The sequence below is a fragment of the Lissotriton vulgaris genome, chromosome 1_1, assembly GCF_964263255.1.
Source record: "Lissotriton vulgaris chromosome 1_1, aLisVul1.2, whole genome shotgun sequence".
NCBI classification, from domain to species: domain Eukaryota; kingdom Metazoa; phylum Chordata; class Amphibia; order Caudata; family Salamandridae; genus Lissotriton; species Lissotriton vulgaris.
Window position 1 is genome coordinate 1,901,256,398 of NC_141685.1, and position 12,122 is coordinate 1,901,268,519.

General features: G+C 41.1%; 1 protein-coding gene across 1 annotated transcript in view; it reads right to left on the reverse strand.

Moving 5' to 3' along the window:
* ADAMTS20 (ADAM metallopeptidase with thrombospondin type 1 motif 20) overlaps positions 1-12,122 on the reverse strand; it is a 1,033,120-nt gene that overhangs the window by 936,041 nt on the left and 84,957 nt on the right. The window contains exons 4-5 of the mRNA XM_086919514.1: positions 8,631-8,671; positions 7,366-7,471 (exon numbers count right to left, since the gene is read on the reverse strand). Of these exons, the coding sequence (XP_086775640.1) occupies positions 7,366-7,471; positions 8,631-8,671 (147 nt within the window). The remainder of the gene's footprint in view (positions 1-7,365; positions 7,472-8,630; positions 8,672-12,122) is intronic.

Genomic DNA, 12,122 nt, shown 5'->3' on the forward strand with positions numbered 1-12,122 from the left:
TCTGTGTGACAAGAAGAACAGGAATGTAGGTGCACATGGAAATGGAAACTTAAAGAAATCCAATTGCTAACTGATTGAGTGCCAGATTTTGGCAAAGAAAGAGGAACCTGGAGCAATTTCTAACATTGCCCTGGCCCCGCCACTGAACCGTACTGCCAGGAAGTATGACAAGCAAAGATATAGGGAAAGTGGTTATAAGGAAAGAAAGCACATGTGATGGCATGTCTGCTTCAAACCTGTTGATGGATCAGGCTTCCAATCAGCATTGTCCCAGGAGCAGTAAGTACAAGTTCAATGGGGTGCTGGCCTTAAATTGAAGAACCAATCTAATATAGAATAACGATGGTTTATCTCCTCTGGCCAATCAGCTGCAACAACCCCTAAACATACAGGAGACCAGCTGGAACCCAGAAATAAATCATTTTATATCTCAAGGAACAAAATAGTTAGTGCTGGTACTCGTGAAGCCGAATAAATTAGGAAGATAAAAAAAGACCTGAGCAAGTTGGGGGGGAGTAAAAAATAATGATGTAGAACACAAGAATCGGTTATAAACTAATCTGACAGCGCTCATTTACCGTGCTGCCAGTGAGAGATTAACTGCTGCACGTTTGGATAAAGACTGTTTCTGACGCTCATAACCTTGCTGGATATGTCAGAATGATGGAGTACATAACTCTTACTAGACATTCTCTTCCTTACACACCATAAACAAAGTCCTTCAAAGTCACCATAATGAATAACCCCATCGTAGGAGGCTTTAAGACCGTTGCAGTGCTGGTGACTATATAACTGACGAATGTCTTTCTGCGCACCGTCCCCAGTGCTCTCTGTTGATATCACATCCATCCCCCCAACTGCACTATTCATTGGTAGGGCATTTGTGGTCATTGAGATTATTAATTTCAAGCACTACCAGACAAGAATGATCAATTAGCACCAATCCTAATAAATTAGTTGACTAATTTGACACAATTATGTATTAGTTTGCTAATACTTACTACTCCCCAAATCAACAGGGATATCTTGGTGAAGATGCATTCTAGTAAAAGGGTCATGCCAAAGTTTAAGATGATGACATTTTCAATACAGAATAGGCTTAGAAAGTATCTTAAGGGGAGAGGAGACTTTATATCAGGTACAAAGACTTTCTTCTTCCAAACCCTATTCTAATGTAAGTAGTCACTGTCTTGTTCATACTGCATGTTAGTGTCAGGCTGGAGAAACTACAATTGAGGATATTAAAGATTGAGAAGAGTAGTCGGGTCTTTTAAGATTTGAAGAGAAGCTTTTACTTTTGTCTGCACTGTAAACTCTTCATCTATTGTATGCGTATGCTTAGCCTTTCGGTTCATCTTGTTGAGTCCTATTTCTATTATTGCATGTTGCAAAGTTAAGCACAAAGCGTATTAAATGTTTCCACCTAGGATTACCTTAGAGAATCTCTGTATCATTTTAAGCACTAGTGTAATGCAATGCTTCCTCCAAGGATTATATTACAAATTCTATATGAAATCTAGACTTACAACTAGGTAAAATACAGTGTTGTGAATGCTTACTCTTACAGTTCCTCTTTCACATTGATCTTGCTTTGAACTCTAATATAATGCATTTTCTTCTGGAGGAGTGGACATGGACAGCAGAGAGCAGCTATATTGTTTTAATATGGCAGGGGAAGGAGTTTTATAACACAAGTCATTATACCATTCTCACTAAAGTTCTTTTGACCCAGTATTGTCAAAGAGGATAGCCAGAGAAGCAATGAAATTGGCAATACCACCATATGCATTTCTATTAACTGTAGCTCTTTTTCACCATATATTAGAGCTCTAAATGAAATATCTTCTCTAATTATCTCCCTCCAATGGTGTAGAACATCCCAACGAATTGGCCGGAACACTGAAGTCATAGCTTTATGTTTAATTTTTCTGGCTACACGTAACCAGTGCAGCCTTTACAGCTTGGGGACGATATATTGCTGGTAACCATTACTGGCTACCACTCTGTTGTCATGATTTTGTGTAGGCTGCAGACTTTCTAATACTTTCTTTGAAGCCCCTTAAAAAAGGAGTCTGTGATAATCTAAACACGAATAAATGATGGCCATTGTTGCTGTTGCTTTCTTTGAATGAGGTCCATAGTTTTGCCAAAATGTGTATACAACAGGCATGGGTGCTAGTGAGGCGATTAACAGACACCTGCAATGCAATTTACTGATCGAGAATAAATCCATAGACTGTACCTCACAGAGAGGTTTTCTGCCTTGATACTGTTGTAATCTTCACTGGGTTTAGCAATCGCTGCTCTAGGTCCAATCAACATCAAAGGCCATTGGCTATAGATTGTTCTTCCTCTGAGGATGGAGGAGAAGGGTTGGATTGGAGTCTGTCAATATTGGGTATGGGCCACAAACTCTGGCATGAGGCTCTGAATATTCTCACACACCAGCCATGCTGCTAGACAGGGAGTGTGATAGGAGTGGGTCATAGAAGAAAGCTAGGGCAGAAAAAAGTGAAGTAATATTGCTGCCCCTGTAGTGTTGTATATAAGGTGGAGGCTGGGTTCCTGCCTTCATCCACTACCCCTCGAGAGGTTTCTCCAGTTGCACATTTGCACCCAGTGAAACAGGTTTGGTGCCTTTGATATTAATATTATCACGTACTACGTTTCGGAATGGGGATTACTGGAACCTGTATTTGAAGAACTGATAGCTTCATCCACTCAGAATGGTGGAATTTCACCCAATTTTTCCACCCAGGGTGGAGCATCACCATTGGTAATTAGTGCCTGAGAGGGAGCACAATTTGAGTGTTTTTGGATTATATATGAAATTCTCTGCTTACAAGGTCATGCAGCAGTTCGTGGTAGGTGTTAAATAATACAGGTGACAACAAAGAGGAATGTTTTCTAATGTAACTATGAACTGATGGCTCTAGCCATCTATCACTGTAAGACGTTGTTCGAAATGGAGGTCTCTAGTTGGCAGAGGTAGGTACCTTTGTCCAAATAGGGTCCCTTGCTTCTAATCAGGGTAAGGGGGATACACTCCTAAAATAACCCCTGCTCAACCCCGTGGTAGCTTGGCACGTGCAGAAAGGCTTATCTCAGAGGCAGTGTGTGAAGCATTTCTAAACACATACAGTAATATAGTGAAAACACTACAATTGGACACCACACCAGCTTAGAAAAGCAAGTAATGTTTATCTAGACCAAACGACAAAAATCCACAATGCAGTATTAAAAATAAGGCTTTTAAATGGTAGAAATAGCTCAGTTCAATGCAAGTTGTAAATGCAACACTTTTCTCAAAAGTACCTTAATGCATCACGCAAAGCAAACAAAATGGCTGCAGGAAAGGTGATGCATCTGTTCCTTACACTCAGGGGAGGTGACACGTCTGTTTCTTACTGCAGCGCAGGGGAGGTGAAGCGTTGATTCCTTACTGCTTGGAGAGATGATGATGCATCGGAAAACAAGTGCGGATGCAACACGATTTTTCGGTGTTGCGTTGATTTTCCAGCTCCCAGCGACAAACAGTCTCCAGAAGCCCTAAACAGCAGCAGGCATCTCTTTGTAGGTTGAAATTCCCAGCAGGAAATTTAGAGGAGCTGGGGGTGAAGACTTTGTGTCCCTGAGACTTCAGAACAGGAGACAAGCTCAGTTTCAAGCCCTTGGAGATCTTTCTCAAGAGGAAAAAGCAAACAGCAAAGTCCTTTTCTCCTTTTCTTGGCAGTAAGCAGCCACTGCAGGCCAGCAAACAGCACAGAGGCAGTATTCCTCCTCAACTTATCCGACTCTTCTCCTTGGCAAAGGTTTCTCTTGATTCCCAGAAGTGATCTAAAAGTCTGGGGGCAGCGCCCCTCTTTTTATACACCAAAATCCTTTTTTCTCTGAAGGCAGAGAGTGTCTGTACCCAGTCAACACCAGTTCTGTGGGGCACTTTGCAAGTGCACAACAACCTCCTTTGTCAGTGTGAGCCCTGGCTCCAAACACACCACAGGGGTGCGGTGCCGTCATTGTGGAAGGCAGGCACAGCCCTATTCAAATAAAGGTGATACTCCTCCCACCACTCCAAATGCAGACCAGGTCTATTCAGCCCAGCCCTGACTCTTCAGACTTCACAAGCCGCTGCCCTTCTCCAGCCCCTGTCATCTAAAAGCCAACATGCAATACACAAACCTACCAGAGGATGGCTAGGCAAGAAAATACCTACTTTCTAAAAGTGGTATTTTCAAACACGGAATGTGAAAATCACTGTCACTAAAAGATGCATCTTAACATTCTGAGTTCAGGCATACTAAACTTTATTTTCCTATCTTGTTCCCAGGGTCAGTTATGTTTATGTTTATAAGATGTTATAAACAAACTCCCCATTCTGGCCGATGGGAACAGATAGCCATGCAATAGTGAAAAGCGAAATTGGCAGTATTTCACTATCAGGACATGCCACACACATCAAGGCATGTCCTACCTTTCACATACAAGGCACCCTGCCACAGGGGTACTTTGGGCCTACCTTAGGGGTGACATATGTAGAAAAGGAAAGGTTTAGGGACTGGCAAGTGTGTGCACTTGCCGAGTCACATTTTACAAGCTGCTTCTGTAGGTGGCCCAATCAGAGAAGCAAGCCCATCAGCAATATTTGATTTACAGGCCCTAGTCCAACACACAGCAAAAACATAGGAGGCCAAAGCAAAAATGTAAGGGAGACAATGGTGCCAGGTCTAACAGACATAATCCTTAGAGTGGTCTTCCTCCAACCTTTTTGCCTGCTTACCTTCACTTTTTGCTGTATTTTTTTGTTGGCCGTAGGACTCTGAGCACTTTACCACAGCCAACAGGTGCTAAAGTACATGTGCTTCTCCCTTTAACATGGTGACATTGATGTGTGCCTGATTGGCATATTTAGTTAACCTGTAAGTCCCTTGTAAAGTGGTATACCCCCACATACCCAGGGCCTGTAATCTAAATGCTAGTAGCTGCCCTGCAGCACTGGTTGTGCCTTTCAAACTTGTCTCAGACCTGCAGTTGCAAGTCTTGTGCTTGCAGTTTTACTGCCACTTCCACTTGGCATTTAAAAGCATTTGACAATCCTTAAACTCCCCATTTGATACACATGGGTCACCCCTAAGGTAGGCCCTTGGTAGCCTTAAGGACAGGGTGCTGTGTAAGTAAAAGGTAGGATATATACTTTTAAGTTTTACATGTCCTGGTAGTGACAAACAGCTAAATGTGTTTGTCAATACTACAAACCTACTCCTCCTATAGGCTAGTATTGGAAATTCCTTAAAACACTTTTATCCTGTAACTCCTGTAGTCAAATTGTGTTTAATTTCTTTGGAATGGTAATGATAAACCCCAATTAGTGGTAAAGTTATATTTGACATTACTGTTTTTTAAATGCCACTTTTAGAATGTGGAAAAAGAAGAAAGAAGAAAGAAAAAAGAGAAAAAAAGAGCATACCCACGTCTGGGTATACCTTTCCCACGCAGGGCAACAAAAGCAAAAAGAACAAATGAAGGACAGAATTCTGAACAATGTAAACATTCAGCCCCAGTCCAAGGATCTGGGTTTTATCCATCATTTTTTTGCTCACTGCGCCACTCCAATTTGGACCAGCCATATGCTGCTCATGTGAACATTCCAGCCCGAACTGCCAAGCACAGTCCTCCCTGTACTGGAAACAAGCACCCTGAGACCGGTTTTGGGATCTCACCCCTCACCAGCCAGGCTAGCTTGAATCCAGTGGTACAGTGAGCACGGGTCCCACATCTGGGCATACCCTTCCCACTTAGGATGACAAAAGCAAAAAGTGGAAATGTCCTTGCTCTTAACTGAGCTCTGTGTGCCTGTAGCCTGTCTCCAATACACGTCTGGGCTGGGTGACAGCTACACTTTGTGCATTCCTTCTCGACAGCCACAAACACAGAAAGGATGGTTGTGACAGAGGGCTCATCTTTATTCTGATAGCCAGCAGGAAGGTGGAGAGGGAGAGGACACTCATAGCTGAATAGGCTGTGTCCTGTCCCCACACAAAGGACTGATTACCACCCACAGATACCCTGGCAGACAGGGCTGGGATGAAAGGGGACCTGCACACATCAATGAGCTGCTTTGAAGTCACCTGCACTTCAAAGGCACATTTGGGTAAAAGTATTGGGGGTCTCACACTACCAAATCAATACACAACTGGACTTGGGAAGAGCTCTGCTGGGGCCAAGACTGCTGTGATGTAAGAATTGCCACTTTGCCTGAACTGACTGTTCCGAGGAACTGCGTCTCTGCTTTGCTGATCGGCCCTGGTGCCTGTTGATCTCAGCCCTAATGAACACAAGGACTGGACTCATCTCACTTGAACCCAGAGTGACTTCAAGGGTTTTGCTGGCTTGCCTTCTGAAGACTCAGGGACACAAAAGACTTCCTGCAATTTTTCTGGTGTTGCTGGACCGTGTCATCTGCATGCCCTACCATTGCCGGAGGTGCCTTCTCCAGTCTTGAGCCTCAGAAGTAGTTTTTGTAGCTATTTTGCTACAAAACCGGTGTATCGTCACCACCGCATAGGTCGAAACCAACACATCCCCCTTCAACGCAGAGGCTGTTCAACTACACCGATTCTACAGCCTGCGCTGCCCGACCACCAAGATCTGTACGGCTCGATAATGATAGAGCAGCCCGACTGTATGGAAAAGATTGGCGGATTGTGCCCATTGTGGTGGGCCTGAACTATGGATTTACTCTGGTCCCTTGCGACCTCAAGTAACCTTTTAATGCTACTGACTTCTAAGCACTGTTTTGGGATTTATTCTTCAAAAATTCCTATCTCGACTTTTACTGAATGGATTTTTGTCATTTTGGTCTTGTTTTACTCACATAAATATTCTCTATTTGTCTAAACCTGCATGGGGTCTTTTTGTGGTGTGTTCATTGTTTTACTGTGTGTTGCACAAATTCATTACACATTGCTTCTTAAGTTTAGCCTGTCTGCTCTATGCTAAGCTACCATAGGGTAAGCTCAGGTTAATTTAAAGTATGTATCTTACTTACCCTGACTAGGATTGTGGACCCTACTTAGACAGGGTGCAAACCTCTGCCAACTAGAATCCAATTTCTAATAATCATCATATGTACTACTATATATGTTTAATGGACAGATAGGTTTAGCAGCATTCCGCTCATTGCAAGATACTCGGACCCTCAGGCAGCAGAATTAGTATTAGTATTTACTGTTTATTCTGGCTCACAATGCCTGGTGAATTTTTTTAACAGTACAATTATACATAGACCAAATCCAATAAATACACTGTTTAAAAATGTATGAGCATAATGCAAAATCTGTATCCTAAGCAGGCATAATGCATACTTACACGTGTCCTAATTCATGTGCGATGGTAAAGGCAGCACTTAATCCATTTTCTTCACTTATTGAGCAGCTGCGATATGGGTCACACATTGTGCCAAGTTCTGCTAAACCTAAAAATGTAATTAATTTACAATTACAATCACAAAACATCAATTCTGCCTCAAAGTTAACAATCTAAAACTGGAAGGTGGAAAAGAGACGAGTAATCTTCCAGTTGTCTGTCGGTTCAGTTCGTTTTCATACCATTCATAAATAATTTTAATAACGTTTGATACAATAAGGTATTATTTTGTTAATGCATCTGCATAAGATTGTGAGATGATTGCAGAAAATATAATTTCTTCTATGTATACTGCAGTTTTTTCCGTTTAACAGTGAAGACTGGCAAGTATGTCTGTGCGTGTATCATTCGTTGACACATATGTACATTTGTCATTTCTAAGGTTAACTTAGGTGTACAGTTTTATAATGGTAGGTAAGGATATGTTCTACTGAACCTGTATATGTGTATATGTGTCTCATTAGGCATTGCTTCATATATGTTTGGATAGATGCCTGGCTGTGATAAGAATTATCTCAGGCTGCTTTTAAATTGACAACAATTAGTGACAAGTAAGATCTCTGAAATATATATGTGATTTTCAAAACTGTTCAAAATTTAATTCTGTGTTTGTGGTATTTCCAAGGCAGAATATATGAGGGCACAACATAATATAAATATATTAAACCAAACAGAACATGGGAAATTCTTGACAATCTTTACCGAACAATCGTTAATCCTGACAAACGTTCTTCAATGTGTTATTCATGTTTAACAGTACATAACGCTTTCAAGTTTGATGTTGAAGGTGTGAATGTGAAAATAGAGTGGCAGGAAGACTTTTTAAAAAGGATATATATTGTAAAGGTGCATGCATAGGTTACTTGTTTGGTTAAGGAATACGTCTGCACAAAAGGCTACGCATTCCAGAAGTAGTTTGTAAATAGGTACATTTATGTTCCATTTGGCAGTAAGATTCAGTACACTAAAACTATTCCTTCAGCCCCAGAGGTAAAGAGATTCGAAATCACAGAAGGCACCACTATAAACTTATTTTTCTCTAAACAACACTATGTGGGAGGTTAAAATTATGTACTTTCTGGTGCACATTAGTGGCGAATAAAAGCATTCAATATGCTTGTGCTTTTACAAAAATGTGTTTACCAGTTGTTAATACAAATATTTGTTTTTATTATTTTGTATCATTTATCAAATATACCATTACTTACCCAGAGTATCGCACTTATTGCTGGCTCTGCAGATATCTTCCCTATGACAAAACAAAATATTTTGCTGATGTTATGTACTGTTTTAATTCATACTTTCCAGTGTTCAAATTACATTTATATCAAATGTGATTGTAGAGCCACACCAGACAGAAACTGGTATCGACTAAGTTATCACCACTTTCAAGGAGAAAGTTACTACATTTTAACAGTATTTAATCTTGACGTTTTTGGAAAAGATCACAACAAGAATAAACGTGGTGTTTCTGTAGTACAGATAGGTTTGTGCAATGCAAATAATATATACATACGTTTAGATACACATACATGCATACATTTAAATTAATGCTATCCCAATGTTCCTTAAACTACATTCTATATTAAGGTCCTTAAAAGCTTCATTTGCATTATCTTCTAGTACTAAGGACTAACTGAATTCTTTTTCAAAAATATATTCCTCCAAAATCATACACTTGTAATATAACAGCAAATACAGCTGCATAGCATTCTAAATGGTAAGATAATTTAAAGTCATGCATGTGCAATACATTAGCGCATTTTGTAATAAAATATAAATAAGCCAAATCTTAACAGTGGAACTTCCAACACCTGCTTTGCGCTGGGACAGCACTGCCAAAGACATGCATGGCCGGGCTGCCAGATTATGAGTTCAGGTCCTGTCTGGCAGGCTTTTCTTTTGACGTTCCCACTGAGGTGCCCTGAAAATAGGCACCACAATGGAAACGCAAAAGCAGTTCCAGCATGTCATGGACTGTGAAGTCCATGCAGTGCTGGAACTTGGGTTGCATGCAAAAAGGGGGCACATCTTGTGCCCCCGAATTTATCCCCATGTCGGCGGGATATTGGGGCCCGATAAATCCCCCTATCTTTCCCCAACACCAGTCTTTTCATGGCAGTCTCATTGCCATGGTAAGGCTGGCGGTGGGGAAACTCGAAATATGCTTGACGGACCGTGGTGTTCCCACCTTGCATATTGGATACCCGTGGCCGCTGAGCCACTGCCAGGAAGCAATGGTTCCCTGTCACAGTTGGCGCATGGTTGGTGGTATGAAAGGTCACATCGGAATACGGCGGCTATACGACCACCAACGCGAGTTGCCAGACTCGTAATCAACTCCTTAGATTTTTATGTTGAACCAAAGAATCATAAAGCAGCATAGATATTTTGAATAGTGAGGGAACCTAAGGTCTTAAGTTGTGACATCCAGTGTCAAGCAGAAACCAACTTGACTGCAGCAAATGAGTGTGAAATTCACGTTTGCAAAACTGATTAGTGTCCTAAACTACCCGTGACACAAAGGTATAACCTGAGGTGTATTTATGTGCATAGAAGTGCAAAGTATTTAATTGAGATTTCCGTTCAACTCACAACACATGTGAAGGATTCCTGGCTTTTCTGTATGTTCACCGTGAATTTTTCACCTTTTGATGGACCTTATATTTTTGCTGGCTTTAGAACTCTGCGCATTTTACCCTTGCATTTTACCCAACAATAAAGTGCCTGTGCCAATCTTTAAACATGGTTGAATAGGCATACTCCTAATTGGCAAGTTTAACTTGCCTGAAAGTTCCTAGTATATGATACAAAGTGTACCCATGGCTGGAAGTTAAATGCCACTACTGGACTCAGCCCCCCATGCACCATCCACTACATTGCAGGTGCAAACACGGCTTCAGGCCTACCACTTATATGACTATTGCAGTGTAGAAAATGCAATTTGACATCTCAAAATAAACCTTTTGACAGGTTAAATCCTTCTCTTTAAACAATAAATCACCCCTGTGCAGACCTTGTAGCCCACAAGGCTGGATGACTGGTATTTACAAATTGTAGGTGATCATGAGATTTAATAATAACATGTCCTTACAGTGACTAGCACCCACATTATATTTTCACTGTGGCAGGCCTAATTGTTCTGTGTGGAAAATAGAGAAGAGATTAATACATACATTCTATATCTCAGGAATGGGTCCAGCTAGTAAAATAAGTGAACAACAATGTTTAATAATTATTAAAATTCCAATTCAATTGTGAAGTCAGAAATATATTAAATATTGGGGAAAAGTAACCTGCAGAAAAATACTACACCTGAATGGGTAGAAATTACTCCTCTGAACTACACTTAATATGCAGGGTGGGGTCTGAGGGCATCATTTTAGACAATGCAGTGTCGAATCCTGCTTGAGTGTAATGTCACTCTTGATAGGTCTAATGGGTACATAGAACACACGGGGCACACTTGAAAGGGAGAGAACAGAATGTCAAGACAATTCTTGTGGACCCATAGTCTGATTTCTAAAGGACTCCGTTTTGGTCCAACAAGATGTTTATCTCTGGGTTTACATATAACCATTGGGGAACACTTGAAAAGGGAAAGAACTGAATGCCAAGTCAATTATTTTGGATTTACTGTCTGGTTGCTGTAGGGACTCTGTGTTTGTCCTACCAGACGTCTATCTCTGGGTTTATTGTGGATCACTTGGCTGTCTCAAGCTGGATTTTAGTGTTAGATGTGTGTTTAAATTCTTTAGCTTTTTCTCGTTAAATGTGTGGCCTAAATAAAGTCCAATTTTGGCCACCCATCTCGGAACTGTTTATGGTTTGCATTTATCATTTTAAAGCTATGGCCTACGTAGATTGAATAGAAGTGCATAGAAATCCTTAATTTGCCAGGCTGGTAGAGGGTAATAGAAGGGAATGAGCGAAACTGTTGCCCTAATAAGAGGGTTTGTAATTTTCTACCTTAAGTAAGACCACATGTAAAATCAAGATATGACGGAGATGTGTTGACACTGTATTTTGATATATTGTTGTTTAAATACACTGCAATAAAATGAATTCTAAATAAAAAGCAATCCTTAATTTGCAAGTAAAAAGTGGTATCACATCTTTCTATTTCTGTTGTGGGCATTCTCTCAAACCTTGAACTTCTACCAGTGACACCTTGAATGTAATTTATGCCCATGCATACTCTCACTATCAAAATTGGATTACAGAGTGTAAGAAACTGCCCCAGAGAGCTTCACAGTATCCTTAGAGAACAATTTTCCAACTTCCCACTAGATAGATGAACCGAGATGGTGGCTGAACGGGGTTGTTGGTGTTGACCGACAGGGGGTGGTAGGGAGTTGCCAAGGCGAGGAATGGGGCTGATAGGGTGGTAAAAACAGTGCCTCTGGATACGTAAATGATTCAGAGCACTTTAAAGTGAATCACTGAAGCCATGTTGTTTGCATTTCCTTCATACACATGGCTCCTTGCACCCCTTTGAAGCCTACCGCCCTGGGCCCAGCTGCCTGAAGCAGGCCATCAGAAGCTAGAGGGAGCTGAAACATTGCTTGCTAATGCTTTGGCTGTGGAACTAGACAGCTGTCAATGGCGGACTCTGGTCTTGACAGGCAAAGAACAATAGCACAGCATGCAAAACATGGAATAACACTCAAAATAAAAGAGGTGTAATGCTGTTAAAGCCT